Source organism: Lathamus discolor, chromosome 5 (assembly GCF_037157495.1).
Source record: "Lathamus discolor isolate bLatDis1 chromosome 5, bLatDis1.hap1, whole genome shotgun sequence".
Taxonomy (NCBI): domain Eukaryota; kingdom Metazoa; phylum Chordata; class Aves; order Psittaciformes; family Psittacidae; genus Lathamus; species Lathamus discolor.
Window position 1 is genome coordinate 56,187,865 of NC_088888.1, and position 18,552 is coordinate 56,206,416.

The 18,552-nt window shown below is 37.2% G+C and overlaps 1 protein-coding gene across 2 annotated transcripts in view; it reads left to right on the top strand.

The window, feature by feature from the left end:
• TRDN (triadin) overlaps positions 1–18,552 on the top strand; it is a 227,868-nt gene that overhangs the window by 139,634 nt on the left and 69,682 nt on the right. For both annotated transcript variants that reach the window (XM_065680964.1, XM_065680963.1), the window contains exons 19-22: positions 9,654–9,686; positions 9,795–9,818; positions 11,067–11,093; positions 18,202–18,249. In XM_065680964.1, the coding sequence (XP_065537036.1) occupies positions 9,654–9,686; positions 9,795–9,818; positions 11,067–11,093; positions 18,202–18,249 (132 nt within the window). The remainder of the gene's footprint in view (positions 1–9,653; positions 9,687–9,794; positions 9,819–11,066; positions 11,094–18,201; positions 18,250–18,552) is intronic.

The following is an 18,552-nucleotide window of genomic DNA, read 5'->3' on the forward strand; positions in this document are numbered from 1 at the left end:
GCCTCCATAGTTGTGCCATCAGGACAGGTCTGAGAGTCACCTAGCCTTACAAAATCTCTTTCTACTGCTTTTCTCTGAGGAGGGATGCAGGTTTCTTTCCTCAGGTACTCTCTGTGAGCTGTGCCCAGTGTGATCTCTGGAGGGTTTCTCAGAGCTAGGAATGTATGTGCTGAACACCTGCATTATCTGCCATCTTCTGGCCTCCTCCCCTGTACCCCCATCCCCATGGAGCCCACCTGGGAAGAGGTCCCACATCGTGTTACGTATCACACCCTGCTGCTCCCACTAACTCAGAGTGCACGAACACATCACACCTCATCTTGGAAAGTGTTCTGGCTTATTTCAGCACCATGATGAAAACAAGTGCATGGCAGTGCAGGACAGGGCAGGAGGCATAGGCTGAAACCACATAGGGACCATCTGCAGCTGAATTAGCAGAAAGATGGCTGGGATCCCCAGCAGGCAGCAGGGAGCCTCAGTTACACTAAACTCCACACACTCCCTTTGCTATGGTCAGGGATGAGAACAGTTTTCCTGTGATTCCTTCTTGTGGAATAATCTCACATTATAGGCAACACTTCTACACCTTGTTTAAGCACCAGTGATAGTGCTTTCCCCCGATGATCTGCCTGATTTAAAAATCAAATTTATCTCTTTTTGACACTGTAAAACTTGCAGCTTAGGATTTCCCTGAAATGGTCTTGTAATTTTTAATTTAATTTTGGACTGACACTTAACTGCCTAATTAGAGATTTTTAATGCCTAATTTTTCCCATCTTCCTCTCAATGCACATGCGGAAAAAAAAATAAGTTATTATTCATTGCTCCCTTTAGGTTCATAACAGAAACTCTTTTTGAGCACAATTCCCCCTTTGAAAATCAATTAAATTTCGTTCAAGCCAAGAAAGAATAAAATAAGTATGACAGACAAATAGCCAATTTCTAGAGCTTAGATGTCAGCTGCATCCAATTCTCAAACTGACTCTGTCAGTTATGCTGGAATTATTATTATTTTATTATGCCTCTGATTTTCCCGCTGTTGGTAAGAAACAGAAAGAAAAAAAAGAGAAAAATAGGACATTATAGGAAATTACATAGGAAATGAGTTCATGAGGTAAGTACAGAGTATTAGAATGCAGGCTATACCAAAAATCCTGGTCAGAGGATCGGTCTGAAGAGGTTCAGAACACTGCCTAATGCAGGAAGAACTGCTGTTTCTACTGGCAATGGGCGGTACTGACTTAACAGACAGACTATTCTAAATCTTGTTTCAAAGAGAACAACAGCAACTAAAATGGCAACAAGGAAGAATCTTTGTATTTGCCATATGGTATAACCAGTGCTATTCTACTTAAAAACGAAAAAATAATGCAAGGCTTATGAGACAGCAGATATGCTTTGAATAGAGGAAAGGTTTATTAAGGAGCTGGGCTTGGTGGTTGTCTTCTTTTGATCACCTATAGGACATAAGTACATAGAAAGAAAGCTAAATCCATGTATATGTTATGCGTTCTTGTGCAAATATATCACCTAAGAGAAGAGACATCAAAACCTAGTGTAAATTGCATGTTGCACGTTCCCCAGGGAAGTACTTTTGGAAAGATGAACAGGAGATGAACAGTGTTTCTTTCTCTCTCACTGTAAAAGGACATGGTGCTAGTAGAGATTACCATCCTGCTATCTCTTCAGGATGTTATGTGCTAGCACCTCTATGTGCCTCAAATTTCTCTTTACAAACAGCCACTGCCCTCAGTTAACATCTCTGCATGTATTTCTCTGGTACTGGTGTTACCAAGAAATTTTTTTCTAATAGCTGGAAAAGTCCATTTAGTTTTCTAATCCCTGAAGTTAACCCATTCTCAGGGTTTATTTTCTGGGTTTACAGTTTAACTTTTCAGGGACAAATGATAGAGTTAGGTTATTATGTGCATAAGGACAGGCTTTGCAGTTTATTTCTGGACAAAATAAATCTTTATGCAGGTAGCAGGTGTTTATGTAGTGGTAAACAAAATAATGAAACCCTACCTGTATTAATCCTGCTGTTCAGGGTCCTTAGGTTTAGATCCAGGATCATTCTGTAGTCCTTTTGAATCAAAGAGGCTTTCTTTTCAGTCCTGGTTAGCACCATTCTTCCTCTCCTGGAAGTTAAACATCGTACCATCTCTGAGTTACTCAGTTTCTTTCTGGTTTTAAATGTAAAATTGCAGACTTGTCAGTTTTTGCAAAGTAGGTGGAAATTATCTGATCTCAGCCCCCAACAACCTGCAGGACAGGAGAAACTGAGTCCTGATCCTCACCAGTTTATCCCAGAGAGTTTTCACTGGCCTTAGTGAAGCCTCACAGCTGCCTTTGCCTCCTGGTCTGCCAGGAATGCACTGTACCCTCAGCAGCTAAAACCTTGCTGCGACTGCAGTAGTCCCTCACTCAGATGCTTCTTAATATCTGCAGGAATCTATTATGTGGATGGAGACAAATTCCACAAATCATTCCAACCCACTGACACTTTCATCCCAGCTCAAGTCTGCAAAAATATTGCAGACTAAGAGGTCTTAAATTGTCTGCAGGATTATGTAAACAGGATCATTACCTAACTCTGAATGGGAAAGGAGAAATGAGTTCTTATATCACAATAAATGACCTCAAAGGGGAAGAATTTTCCAGTGTTAGAAGATTTTACTTTACAACCCTAAATTCTTTACATACAGGATTTACTTAAATGGAGCATGAAATAGCTTATTTTACACTAAGCTTTGTCATCTGAAATCCAGTATTTATTCACTAGATTTTGAGTAAATGGCCTAGAATTCAGGGCATTTTTGCTTCGTTCGCTAGGATGTTAAAATGCCCAGTCTCATAGCCTGGTATACTACTGTTGCATTTATACATTCCTTACAGTATCCTCTGTTTCAGGATTATATCAAGTTAAAATAATTTCCTATACTTCTTTTTACATCGTAGTGAACTGTGAAGACACTTGTACTAAAAATGCAATCTTATTTTGTGATTTGTTTGAGTTTTTTTTATTACCAGTTACTATTAGACGCCACAGTCCAATTCATGCAATGCAGCAAAGTGCTGCTGTATTACTAACACAAAAAAACCCGGCATTTCTTCAAGAGCAAGCCAGGGGGAGCAAGCTAGCTATGAAAAAGAAATTATTTACTACATTAAAGTAACAATGAGAATAAGAGTGTCAAAATTAAATGCTCTTTAAATAAAAGCCAGAGCTAAAAGGATTGTTTATGGAAAAAGCATTTTAAGAGGTTTTGTTCTGAGGCTAGCAATCTTTCATTGCCTTGAAGCTGTTTCGTGATTCAAGTGCACTTTTGGCAAGAATTGGGCCCAATTTCAGCACAGCACTTAACATATCTTTAACTCTATCTTGAGTCAGCAAAGCATTTGAGTGTATACTTAAACTTTGTTGGACTAGACTAACACATGCACTATGTATATGATTACTTTCCTAGGCATTAGGAAAGTAATTGGAAGAGGTACCACCTTCACTTTGCTAGAGAGGGAATAAATGGGGCTCATCTTAATCACTGAGACAATTATAAAAATGCACTTGATTTTCAGGGGACCAGTGATGTGGACTAGAGTTTTCTCTGCCATAAATGGTTCTATTACATCTACAATTTATGATGTTCTTAAATATGGCAGTGCTATGTTTTAGAGTGAGAACAAGTGGAAACACAGTATGCTTCACTATAATGTTTCTTAAATATGAGTTTTCTTACATCATCATACAGGTCTACATCAACTATAGATTTGAAAGTGTCTGTGTGAAAAAGTTGCATCCCAGTATCATAAGTAAAAAACAAGTGATTACGAATGCACAGTAGCACTTCAGTCTGCAGAGCACCACAAATAATATGAGGAGTATTTTTGTCTTCTAAACAACCGCTTGGAGTGCCCGAATTTGTAGTTCTACATATTTCAGAAATAGCAGTGGCTGGGTTTATTTCATGCTTACAGTAAACTCCTCTTAGTATTTTATTGGCTCTCTAGCTGTACACTTCTCCTAGCACCTTCAATGATGTTGCCTCTTCAAATACCTCCTGAAGAAGTTGCTTGAAATGTCTGTTCAGACCATACTCTCAATGGATTACAGAGCTTGAAAAAGAAATTCTTCCCTTCTCAAAAAACAGGTGGAGTATGACTAGATTAAATCATGAGCAAGTAATAATTGCTGAGCACCATAGAAGCTATGACCACTCTCAGTGGATATGCTCTTGCTATAAATCAATTACAAAGTAATATGACTCAGTCTGTCTCACAGTGAGAGGCCATTAAGAAAATTTAATTACTTTCACCTTGCTGTGGTCTATGAGCATGTGTACTACACCTGTTCTCATACTCAGTAATTTCTCATGTTCTTCTTTTGAGAAGTTCCACCTGGAGTGATGTAGAAATACCTCCCTTGAGGTACTCCTGGTTCAAACTGTTGTGGTTCAACACAGGATTCTTTTAAACGCTGTACAGTGTCCTTCTTTTGGGGATTCATTGGAAATACTTGCGCCTCATCAGCTTAGTCATCTTAGTTCTGAAATGGTGGAAGTGCTCCTCAGAGCCGTAATTTAAAGGAAATACAGGTTAAACTTTTTCACATGTGAAGGTCTATTAGCAGATATTAGCTCTCTGCATTAAGAAAATCACACCATCTTTATAAATAAGGTTTTTTGCCATCTGCCCCTTAACCTGAATACTCAAAATATCCTAAGGCTAGTGAAGTTAATTTGTTCTTAAAAAAAGTAGTTCTAATGATAGACATTAAGAATGAATCTTTTCACCAGGACTCTGTTCATAATGTGTAAGGATTTCAGAGAGAGTCCTTTCCAAGAGTGGTACATCTGTTTTAAACACAGAAAGTGTCCTAGTCAGAATTGTAGGATTAACCTAATTTCCTTTTTAAGGACTTTAAATCAGAAAGATTTTTATTCCAATGGGGAATTTGGCATCTGTGTTCTATGGATACACCCACACTGTGTATTAGTTCTGCTCCTAGTGATGGGAAAGCAGAAGACCCACACCTTCCCCTTCTCATATGACAAAAGTGACGAAAGTGTTGTTTTCCTAGGACTGATCAAATATACTCTACATTTACATAAGCATGTGCTTCAAGAGTGTTGACCTGAGCAACTGATTTATTTGCATGTGATTTCAGTTCTTATGGAGTGCTTTTTCTCCAACTGAGAGTTTTACAAGGCTGGCAGGACAGACATCAGAAATCTGCATTTTTTCTGTTTCCTCCTTATACTGATTATTTTTCTCTTGATTATCCCAATTTTTGCAGAAAATGATAGAGCATTTCAGGCTCTGGAGAGGAAATTGTACTTATCTGTTTTTCTGAAAGACAGCTTTATCTTTAGGCTTCACTATTAATTATACTGGAGTTTTATGGAAAGAATGTGCTTCTCCTACCTCTGAGTTAATAGAACCTGATATTCTAAAAAGAGCTGATAGACTTTCTGCCTACTCAAATATGGGAGGACAGATCCCATCAGCTTCAGAGAAGGATCTGGAATCTAAGAATGACCTCACTTTCTGAGATCCACATCCTGGGGGCAGTGCTCAATATATTTCGATCAACTCTTTTCATTTTTTTCTTTTTTCTTTTCCTTACTTTATCTTGCTAATAAGTAAGAAAATGTGTACTAGACTTAAATGAAAGTTTCTAGCAATTTTTATTCATGTATGTCCACATAACACAGAAGGTCACATACTGTTACACTTTAACATCAAGATGGCTGTTTTGGGTGTGTAAACCTTCTGAGGAAAAAGCAGAGCCTGTTGGCTCAGAGATGAAGAGGGGTTTACCAAGGTATGACCACTTTAGCCTCTTCCTCATAATGACTTTGGTACGAAAACTGATATATGGTCATATGGGAGGATTTTGAAAACACAAGTGTCTAGCTCGCATTTGATGAGGACCACATCCACCCAAAATTAAGGACATTGGCCAGTTTGATGGTGTCTATCCCAATGCTAGCTTCCTCTCTGAGCATCAGCCATGCATCCAAAATTATGCAGGACCTGTATTAAACAATAAATTACCTGTATTAAAATGAAGCTAACTAGTTAAAGCAAACATTTGGATATGAGGCAGCAATTCCATCTCCTGCCTCCCAATTATGCATATATTATTTGTTTTGCTAAGCAAAATCACCAAAGAAAAAAAGCATAATCCTGACCCTCTAAAGAAAAGTCTTTAAGTTGTTTTGGTGTCTTCTACCTTATTCATTTCTCCACAGTGAAGACTTCCATTGTCAGTTTTGATGCCGTTTGCTTTCAGCATGAGAAGTAAAGCTACAGATCCAATAGACTGGACTGAAAGGATCGGCATTTCATCCAGGCCTCTTTTCTTCCTTTTCTTTGCACTATATTTTTCTGAAATACTTGTGATAAAAATTAAACAGTACAGAAAACACCGTTTTTATGCAGCTACTGCGTGCAAACAGAATGATGTTGGTTACTTAATGTGCTGCATACCACAGAACAGAACATTCGCTTGAAACTGCATTTATTTAAACTTCTCCCAATCCATGTGACTTCAGTCACTTTTCCTTTTTTTCTTTTTTCTTTAATTTTTTTTTTTTTCCTGAATAGTTCTTGGACATGAATGCTGTATCTGAATTAGGAAATAACACATGTATGACACACATATGTACACACATAGTTATGCAAATTAGGATGGGATGTCAGTTGTTCTTTCCTGTTAAATGGCAGAAGGTCACAGTTTGGGACTGTCCATCCTGGTAGCAAAGTGCACCACAGCAAATGGGGCAGCCTAGAAGCTTTTCAGCAGTGTTTGTGCCTTGGGGAAGAGCTTTATGGCTTGGGCAAAAGCTGCAGAGGCAGGTTCAGGTTTTCTTCCATCTCCCACGGGTTCCAGGGGTATCTAGGAGTATGTCACTACAATAAAATAAAAAATACATGTTATACATAACTTTACGAATTTACATAAAAAAAGAAAAGCCATTTGTTCAAAGTGTCAGCGCTTATAAAGATGGTGAAATGTCAAACTAAATCAAATCTCAATTCCATGTCTGGTAGAAAAATAGATATTACCAGCAAAATTTTCCTGGATAAAAACATGCTGTACACTCAAAACATATACATATAGGTATACATAAATATAAATATACATATACATATAAAAATGGCTAAATATAAAAAGAATGACAAATGTCATGGCAAATGGTTTGGTTCATTCCACTAAAATATCAGAGCAGGGATCACTTGAAATTTCATATCATGACAGATTTTCTCAGAAATACTTGATGTCAGACTCTGTGTTAGCATTTTTAAAGTTTATTTTTCAAGAGAAAGGGTCTTATTTCATATGCTTCTGGACGTAAAACTGTTACAAAAGAAGCTCTGTAGAAGCTCCTTAATGGTTGCAGTTTTGAAAAACAGGAAATAAACCTAAGTAAATGGAAAATTTTATAGTTTGCAAAAACACTTGCTGAGTGTTTTTAATGTCATACTGTTCCCTGATCTCATGAGAACTGACAGATCTTAGAACAAGAGGGAAAAATAATTGCTTCAGAACCACTAAAGTCATGACTACATTTCCTTCAATTTCCAGGAAGCTGTCCTGAGCAATAACAAAATAGAAAACCCCAAAAAACCAATCAAAAAACTAGGTCCCTGATTTCAGTCAACTAGTCTTGGTGTTTTAAAGTTTACATTTTGGCTGAAAGAGACTTCTTATGAAATTCTGATGAAAGTCCATCAATATTTTCAGAAAATACAGAAAAATAAAAAATCTGGGGTTTTTTATATTGAAAAACCCCAAACCCTCAGAGCAAAACTTTATTTTAGAAACCACATTTTTCTTTAAAATATATCTAAACTAACTCTTCATCTAGATTTAAAAACTCAGACAAAAATGAATATTTTATTTCAGATAGAACAACACCTATTGCTTGCTACAAACTTACTAGGAATGGTAGTATGGAGCAACGTCATATTTTGCTGAAAACTTAGCAGCTTGTGGGGTTTTTATATTTCACATCAGCCTGCCGTTTCTAGTGCAAACTATTTTCATAGCTCTGTGTGTAGTATACCTGTTTCTGATGCCCACTATGCATTCAGTATTAATATTGATTATGAATTAATATTTAATATTAATATTACTCACATTACTATTATCGATCAACATATTTTAATTCTAATTTAATTTTTAATGGTTATTCTTGTTAATTTTTATGTATTCATTTCAAGGATAGGTCAAATTTAAGGATAGTTTGCTTTAATAAAGGCATAATTTTCAGAATCACTTTGAAAATTGGAATTTACATCTTGATTTTAGAATGGAAACAGTTTCAATACTAATATTTCTCAACTGTATACTACAGCATTAATACATATATACCCTAAAATAAACATGGAGAAAATATCCTAGAATCATAGGATCACAGAATGGTTTGAGTTGGAAGAGGCCTTAGAGATCATCTAGTTCCAACCCCCCTGACATGGGCAGGGACACCTTCCACTGGACCAGGTTGCTCGAGTCCCTCTCCAACCTGGCCTTGAACACCGCCAGTGATGGAGCATTTATCACTTCCTTGGGCAACCTGTTCCAGCGCCTCACCACCCTCACAGTAAAGAATTTCTTCCTTATATGTAACATAAAATTTCCCTGTTTAAGTTTGATCATCTCCCCTTGTTTATCATCAGATACTGCTAAATGACAAGCATGTATTTAATAGAAACTCTCTTTATCTTGTAATTAGTCAGCTCAAATTCTCTTAAATACAGGTAACGTTCCTGTGTGGATCCAAACCTGCGCAGCAGAGCTTTTCCACATGCTGTTTAAAAGCATCTGCAGACATCATCTGTAGACAGCAAAAGCTTATCTATTTTTTTGCTACCGTGAACATCAGCCCTGGCTGGTAGATCACGCTCAGTTTCTGAAACATGTTCAGTTTATCGCTCTTCTCCCTGGGGTTTCTCCCTTCTCTGAGGGGGTTTTAAAGCTTGTCTTGGCAAGATGGAAAGAGCTGTAACAGAAATTACCATTAAAAATTTTTAAATCCCAGTCATAGTTTGCCGGAGGGTGCAGAGTTTAAATGGATAAAGTTTTTTGGCTTCAGGTTCCAGACCCTGTTTTGGTGATTAGTTCCTGTGAGCCATGGCTCCCACCACACTGTATATTCTTGTAAAAGAGGCCAGGGCCACCTGTCTTTATCCCATGGCTGTAGAGTGGCAGTGGCTGGACTAGGTGCTCTGCTTATTCTTCAGCCTCTCTTGTAAAGAAAGGTAAGGGCCATATCACAGGTATCCTGAGGCATATTCAGCTGGCTCACAGGACTTCATTTAGACCACCTTAAAGTAAAAGTGTAGATATTTTAGCCTTCATTGTTTCTAGAGTTTTCTTTTAACATCTTATTATAACTTTAAATCCTTTGGTGTCTATTACAAACAGGTAGTCTGACCTTGTTTGGGTAGTGTGAAAACCACTGAAGAGACTGATAGCAACTATAAAGGATCTACTTTGGCATGCAGAAAAGTAGGGAAGGCCTCACCTGAACTGAGAGTTGAAAGGAATGTGCCACAACAAACTTCTGCTAGGAACACAGAAATGATTGTCCAGAGCAACTAAACAAAACATTATGAGAAAAGTATACTTGATTTTTTTTCTTTTTCAGAACCACACAAGAAAGAAAAAATAACAGAAATTGGTGAATATTTTCCCCGTGTTATCTTTCTTTTCAATTATGATTATGTTTTAAATTAATACATGCCAGAAGTAAATATTTTATTTTTGTTTGTTTTTACACCCAAAACAGCAAAGAAAGAAGTAAAAGTCCATGGTAAGTCCTGAAAGCCAGTAAGTTTTAGAGTCTTATTTATATTGTATTATTTATATTATATTTTAACTTGAGACAGGATTAGGTAAAATTACAAAAAACTGAAGCCAAGGATAAGTATTTGATCACAGTTACTTGAGCAAGTGTATGGCTGTGGAGCAGATGTACAGCCATTTGGTCTTCCAGAACTAAGATCTGATCAAATGGGGCTGAGAAGAACAAGGGTGAGAATATTTTATTTCAGCTTTTAAAAGATTTTGCTTTCTAAGGAAGCGGAACTGCTTTGAGGTTACACGAAATGTTCTCCAGGATGGAGAACAAAACACAAGATAAGAGCTTCAGAGTGTGGAGGAGAGGAAAAATTTAATTGTTTCGTTTGTATTTATTCCAAGGACCAAGCATTTTATTGTTGTAGCTAGGTGCTCTTCTTATTCCTAACTGGAATCTACTTCTTCAGTTTATTCAAATTTGTGAGAGCATAAAGATTTTCAACTCTCTTTACAGCCAAGCTTGATGACTCATTCATCAGATGACTCTATTTTCTCAGACATAAATTCTGAGCAAAAAAAAGAAAAAACACCCTACTGTAGACTGTCAATTTATAGAAAAATGACTCTGTCCTTTTCCATAGCAGAAAAATCTGTTACAGTGCTTCAGAATGAAGGTGTGAATAATGAAGAAAGAAAAATGTGGTAGTTCAAGTAATTTTTATTTAGTTAATGCAATTATGAAGCATAATAAACAAGTAAAACTGAAAAAAATTATCAAGGAAGACTATTAAAACTGGATATTCCCTTTTATCAATACTAGAAGAGCTCTGTGGTTTGAGTTTTCAATAAACCAAAACGAAGAAAAGCAAAATCCTAACTTCCAAAAATTGCTGAAATTGTTAAAAGGAGATTTCTATTGCATGCCCATGTTTGATATGTGCCTACTCTGAAACCTGCTTTTACTACTTCTCTCAGCCTCACTACTTGAAAATTGTGGAGGTGTTGAAGCTCCATATATAACTTACCCATTGACCTTGTTTTCCACTGCTTTTAGTCTGCAGGTTAATAAGTCATCTGCCATGAGACTATACAAAAAAGCAACATATATGTGTATCAGGTTTTTTCTGCATTAAAAAAAATGAATGCCTGCTCTGCATAGAGAGGTAGCATATTGACCAAAGGAAGAGATTTTAGGATCAATCATAATTTCTTTATGCATATGCAAAATTTGTTTCCTGGAATGTTTTCTTTTATTTTACAGCATCTGTGGAAACTCTGAAGTCAAAAGGTGGGTTACTTTACTTGTTTTTTAAAAGGAAAAGGGAAGAATGCTGTTGTTAATTCTACTGTTAACGAAGAAGCTTCTTGTGACAAAACTGCTGGCAGGTGTGAATTATCTAAGACAAAGTGGACCTTTTAAATTATATCAGCTCCTTCTTTGTAGGACCTCAAATCACCTCTAGAAAAAAAGTGTCTTTTCTCTGGGTTGTCCATGGACTAAAAAAACTGTAATTCTCTGTCTATATCAAACTGAGTTTCTAACCCTAACTCAAACTAAAAGGCTTTTGTTAAGGCAGAAAGAAGAAGTAACCAACCTTCTATAGAGACTGGCACTTCTTGCCAGTCCAGCTGCAGCCCAAACCCAGTGACTGAATAGTTGTTTTCTTTACTGAGTCCAAGAATTTTTACAGTGAGGTTCAGTGAACGAGTTTTTGTGTTCCTTTCATATAATAACTGCTGATGGTAGAAGGTGGGAGGTGTGGGAGCACCAGTGCTTGCTCCAAGGGTTGCTTGCTCCTTTCAAGAAGGCACAGGAAACTGGGACTTGTGAGGAACATCACGGGCTTAAGTCTGAGCTGAGCAAATGCTTAATCATTCATGCCAGTGTCTAACTTCTACCATATATACAATGCAAGATACTAGGTCTGAATTGCCTTCAAGAACATTACAGATGTCAGTTATCTTAGACACAAATGGAAAATGGAACGGCAAGTTACAAACTGCACTTCACTCTCAGTCCATGTTTATTCATATCAATGACCACCTTGCTTTATAAACATTCCCTTTCAAATAAGTGGAACTGCACGTATCAACTGCTTAGAATTGTGGACTGTGGTCTCCAAGCTGTCTCTCACAAGTCAAATGCAGGGAAATGAGAATTACCTGTTTTTAATACCCTGCTATTTTTCAAGAACCTTCTACTTCAGAGTTTGTTTCTGAAGCTTCATTCACATTCACCAGTAAATAAGTAGTCAGGCTGAATTGTGAGGCAGTGTAGTGCTCTTCTGGAGCATGAGGAAATGATGCAGAATTGTAGCTGTGGAGATTAATGTAAGGAAATCAAAGCTGATATATTGTTCCCTTTATTAGATATTTTTAAGTTCCCTGCTTCATGGGCTAAATTCATAATGCTGTCATTGCTCTGCAGCTAATTGTATTGAGCAAAACAAAAAGCAGAAAAATTTAGGCATTTCTTCTCTTTCTACTCCCACGAGACCAACACAGAAACTAAAGCAGGGGAAACAAAAAGTATGTGGAGTTAAACTTTCATATTTTTAACAAATTTGATACAGCCAAAGCTGAAAATAAAGGTAGCCTTGCTGCTATGGGTGATCGAATAAAGCTTTGCCCTGTTGTTTGAAGCCTTTGAATAAATCTTTTGAGACATTATTATTTCTTTTGTAATGTTGTAGTATGCATATAAAGTCAACTCCTCAACATCTGTGAACCCGTTTCTGCCAAGCCTATGTCCTTCAGGGCCTGAAAAAAAATGAACTAATGAAGCACTTGTTTCTCACAGAATTAAGTCCCCTTTTGCAAACTTTAGTTTTTCTTTGGCCACTACGAAATTGTTATTCTCATGGATTGTATCTATAGTTTTATTAAGAGTCACTTTGTTTAGGTCACTTGTAAAGTTTAGGAACAGAATTAGCAGGGTGTTTGAAACTGCAGAGCTTTTACTTCTATGCTTTATTGCTCTGAGTAGCTTCAGATTTTTCTGATGAATACCTTACTTCATATTTTATTAGATAAGAAGCAAACATTTGTATAGGCAGTAAGTCTTCATGTTTTCAGCATTTTGCAAGATGAAAGTGAACTCTTCCTTATGAGCTATTGAATTAAGGAGCACTTGAACAAAATTTGTAGGAAGTTCACAGTTCATTAAGAATACATAGAAATTTATCTATTATATAAACCAAGAATCATTCTGTTATTTTTGCTGTCAACAGAGCAGTCTCACAACTGAAAATTTTGGTCTCGGCCATCCATAGGATCAGTTGAATGTTGAACCTGAAAATATTCTCCAGTATTTAACTAAATAACAACTTTGTTTTAATTAGCCACCATTAAAGAGAAATAGCTGATGTTAGCTCTGAAGTAATTGCTAATTTCTAAACAAATTACTTATTAAGAAGTGATCTAGTTTCTAACATTAAGTTGCTGATTTTGAAACTCAAACATAGCCTGTACTCCAGGGGAAAAATAGTATTTATATTAGAATGTTACATCTGTTCTTTTTACCTCTTAGTAAGGATCACAGTTATTTTCTTCTAAATATATATTTATGATGACAAATTCCAGTAGTGTTTAATAGCTAAGACTAAACAAAGTAATTGCTTTTGAATCTCTATTTGTTCTGTAATGCTGCTCTTTACTTGCTTGTTTACCATTTTTTCTGTTATTAATCCATTTAGAGTAGCAACACTCTGGGTAAAACGCGGTTTCCAATATTCAGTAACCGCTGGCAAATTTTGAAACTTTTAAGCATATTCACACAAGACAAACAGTCCTCTTCTGAAACCAAGCAAGGCTTTGGATGAAATTCTCTTCTTTGGTAATTAAAAAAATCAACCTGCTGGCATGGAGGCGGTCTGGGCCATTCCAACTAACTTGTATTTCTGTTGAACTATCAAGCTCATATTAAGTTTTGTTGCATTTTCTCATAAAAGTTTCTGTAATGCCACTATGGCAGGGAATTTTTTCATTTCTTCATCTAATAGAACAGTTCTTAAACCATAAGACACTCCTTAGGTTCATGATCTCTTGATGTTAGTGATGTCATGATGAGGAGATCCTGTTTCTGACCTCAGGGTTCAGTTTGTGAAGTGGTTGTTTTCTCCAGTCAGTGTTTTCTTTCAGCTTTCCTTCACACTGAGTAAACATCTCAAAATAGCCTTAAAATCAGTGACATTTTGGAATGCATATTTTTTATGTGGATGTTAGTTATGCAACCTGACTCTTTTAGGATAAAAACGTTCTGACAATTTGATTGTAGCCTACAACTATTGAGACTGCAGAAATATTTGACTGATGAATTGTTCTCCTGGCTACTTTGAGCATAAAACAATATCTGCTAAGCTATCTCTCATTTGATTCTCAAGAGCTTATGGAATCAGAAAAACAGTCCTCAGAGAAATAATCCATTTGATCTGCATCATGCCAAGTTGTCAAGAAATTTTACTGAGTAATGACAAAATATAAATGGGAGTCCAGACTCCATTTACTTCATCCATTTTTTAAAACTGTAATTTACTGAACATATGGATCCCTAACAAATTTCCACCTTTCCCTCTATGTGCATTCATTTAATTTTTTATTATTTCAGGCAGGAGGGAGCAAGCGACTTTGGTTTGGTTTTCTGGAGGGTTTTTTTTAACATCTGGGGTTCTTCTGCTGAGGAATAAATTATAAAATGTCTATTTTACTTAAGTTATATAACTAAAGGGCCAGTTTTTCAAACTGAAAACACCTGCAATGAGATCATTTGTTACAAAGAGATCATCTTTCAAGGGGCAAGGGATGAAAATGGAATGAATTGAGCTCTGCCTTGGGTGAAGGATGCTTCGAGAGCTTATGGGTAAGCATTAAGGGGCAGACTAAGATAGGTGGCACAGTTGTGCGTATTTACTTCAGGCTGGCTGAACAGGAAGAAGAAGTTGTTGGGCCTTCTACAGACATTTGGAAGTAGCCTCACATGCACAGGCCCTGGTTCTCATGGGAGACTTCAACTATGCTATCTGCTGGAAGGACAACACAGCTAGGCACACTGAAGTACTGTGTCTAGTTCTGGCCTCTCCAGTTCAAGAAAGACAAGGAACTACTGGAGATGGTCCAACAGAGGGCTATGAAGATGATTAGGGGACCAGAGCATCTCTTTTAAGAGGAAAGGCTCAGAGAGTTGGGCCTGTTTAGCCTGGAGAAGTGATGACTCAGAAGGGATCTTAACAATGCATATGTATGTCTTAAGGGTGAGTGTCGTTATGGCAGGGGCCAGACTTTTCTGTAGTGCAAAACAACAGGATAAGGGACAGTGGGCACAAACTGAAACACAGGAAGTTCTATCTGAATATGAGGAATAACTTCTTTACTTTGAGACTGACAGAGCACTGGAACAAGCTGCCAGGCACAAAGTGGAGTTTCCTTCTCTAGAGATACTCAAAACCTTTTTTGGAGTCTTACTCAAAACACCAACTCTATATGTGCAGGCTACTTATTTATACAGGCTGTCAAAGTGACAGCTATTACTTTGATGATAAAAGACCTCTCAGCATTACCAAAGTAGCTCACACCTTCCTTCTCAAAAAGCAAAGAGAATAATACAATGTCCTATTTGTCCTTCCAGGCACTTCTTTGCCATAACCAGATAATGCTAGTTTGCAGTTCCCAAAAGTTATTAAAGCCCTGATCTGTCTCAGCAAGTTCTTCTTTACCGAGACTCACTTACAGAAGTGTTCTAGCATTACTGAGTGCACTGACAGCTAGAATACTATTAATAGTACTAGTTGTTATTTTTAAATAGCAGCCTCAGCATTTCTCAAGGATGACTGGTTCCTTTATCATAACTGCACTCATGGTCTACCACCACCGCATGATTTTGATGACTCTAAATACCTCATCTTCTCAGAATGTTGTATTGCTTTTCTACCCTGCAGTTCAGTATCCAGAAAATACTTTCATCTTTTATTCCATCAGCATTCTGGTTTTCATAAATTGAACAAAACAAAACTGCTTTAGTATTAGCTAAAAAGGATAAACATGCTTTGGAGAAAACAACAGTTCTCAAGAATTCATTTTACTCTCAGCTACTTTTGCAGGTTTAGACAGTAAAAGTATATTCTGGAATGCATATGGGATTGGTTTCTGGTGCTCCTTTTTATATCCTTTTTTTTCCATATTAAAATAAGCTTATTATTCAAGATGTTAACCACTTCAGTAAGCACTGTGTTACTGGTTTGTTCAGTGGCAGATTCATTTAGGCATGTAGGTGTCTAGTTTCTTGCTGATTTAAGTAGCCCTACTGATGTGGGCCTAAATAACATGGATGTTAATAGCAGAGAACTACAATAAATATTAAGAGACTTTGCTCCTCTTTTATTTTCTCTATGTCCAGTAACACCAATATAAAGTTAAGTATTTGGATAGAAATGGAGTACTCACGTTTGGGTTTTTTTCCTGCAGATCCAATCAGTCATTTTTTCAGCCTAGACTTGATTTTCAGGCAAACTGAAGATTATAATTTTCAATAAAATAAGTTACCTGAGGTAACTGAGGTGCAGAGGTGCAATATTTCACTTTCTTCATGGAGCTTAGTCACAAACAGCCGCTCACCCCACAGTGTCCTGGGATAAGCAAAAGCAAGTGGCAAGGGAGTGATTGATGTATGTGAGCTGGTTCGTCTCATGCAACATGAAGTACTTCATATGTCCATACCTGACATTTTACTGAATCTCAGGAAAGGTTTATTGTTGTGAACAGAAGATCCTTCTTTTGGCTCCAGCCCACTTGCCGACATTGCAGACAGGCCATAGCTTACTAACTGAGCTGGTCTGATTGGGCCACCATGCCCAACATTTCAGAAGGCTCAACTGCCCGGTCAGCAAGCCTGGCCCCACCAGGACATCCCTCCAAGAGCAGTGAGCATGCCTGGAGGCACTTTATAGATCCTTCAAGTTCCCTGAATTTCTCAGCATAAATAATGATAACATAACATGATCCTCAGTATTTACCTTGACTCTAAAAGCCAAGTTCTTAATTTACAACTGCAATTTTCTGCAATAAAATAATAAATGCTGAAAATATTTCTGTGCTTGGCAGGTGGAAAAAACAAGCTGAGGGGATGTTATGGGCTGATACTTTGTAGCTGCAAAGCCATTTCTATATTTTCAGATGTGAATTAATTTCCACTGTCCACTTAACAATCTGCCATTTATGCTGATTGTTTATGCTTTGCACTACTTTTAAGCAAGGCAATGACAGTGAAGCTTATTTTCTTAATGCCACATTTTTTGTCTCAAACACTGTGAGAAGATGATACCTTTTAAAACTAAAGCTATGATTCTTACTCATCATAATAATTATAATAAATTCTGGCTACAAAACCTTGGCTTTATAGAAGCTATGTGTGAGCAGTGCCAATTGCAGCTAGAAAACTAACTTTACATATTTGCAGGAGGACTTAACCCTGAATAATTCAATTAGATGAAAAAATATATATGTTGTCCTAAATATATTCAGCAATCTACAGGAAATCTTATACATTGCCAAACCTGCCATGTAAATTGTCAGAAACTATAAAAGTTTCATATATTTATGTAGGTTTCCTAAGAGAGCAAAGTTTGAAGGGATTCCTTCCTGTACCTCCTCCTCTTAGATAATTTAATCCTTAGTGTGGAGCTATGAACAAATAATCTCTGTCCCTTGCCTTTCAAACTGCGTAAATCAATTTTGGAACTGTGCAAGATGAAGCTTGTGAATTATCAGTTGGATATGTCCTGTTGGCCTGACCTGGGCTGTTACAACTGCTTCTCCTGGCATCAGTAAAGGTCTATCAGCCCTTCAGAAGAACGAACCTTAAGTTCTCTCTTTCATGCAGAAATCTCAGTACCAACTGTGATACAGTTATGTACTTGTAGTATATAATCTGGCTGTGGCCCACTGTCCTCCCTGAGACTAGCTACAGGGTTAAAATTAAGATTATGGGAAGTATTTTGCTGTGTCAAGGATGCAGAATACAGATTTCTGCAGTACAAGCAGAAAATCATGCTTGCATGAGAAACTCTCACATAGCTGGGCAAAGCAGACCTACTTGCCTTGCTCTCTCTTATGTGATGTGTACTGCAGTTTAGCCTCTGTTTCACCAGGGATCTAGAAGTCAATGCTGCTATTTGTTTTCTGAAAGAAAAAAAAAAATCTCTTTAAGACAGGTAAAAAATACTTGTAGTCAAATGCTTATATAGGCATGTATGGGGTGTGGGAGAAGGGAGAAGGTATCTCATGGCTCCAAATCTTTGAAATCATTTACCTTACAGTAATCTGTAAGCATTAAGAAAAGCTTTGTCTGTTGGAGCAACACTTCAGTCTAGAAAACTTACTTAAACCTTATCTTTGTTTTGCAGGAGTATCTGAAAAGAAAGAAGAAAAAACAACAAAGGCAGCAGAGCAAGGTAAAAAGAAAACAAAGTGGTTTGCCATTATCTCTCTTAAAAAACAACGGCCCAGAAACAAAAGCCTCAGGTTCAGACAGCTATATGACAACAGCCTTTAAATCCACTCAGTGTTAGTCAGGACTTTGTTGTATTAATCAAACAGGGAATTTCCACTGGGAAACTGGCTTTGTCCCACCTCCCAAAAATGTAACTCCCTCAAAAAGGGTGAATAGGCTGCCCATTTCCACTTTGTGACCCACAGATCTTGCAAGAGGATTTCTGCCCCTGTATCTTGGGCATGGACCTGCCTTTAATATTCAG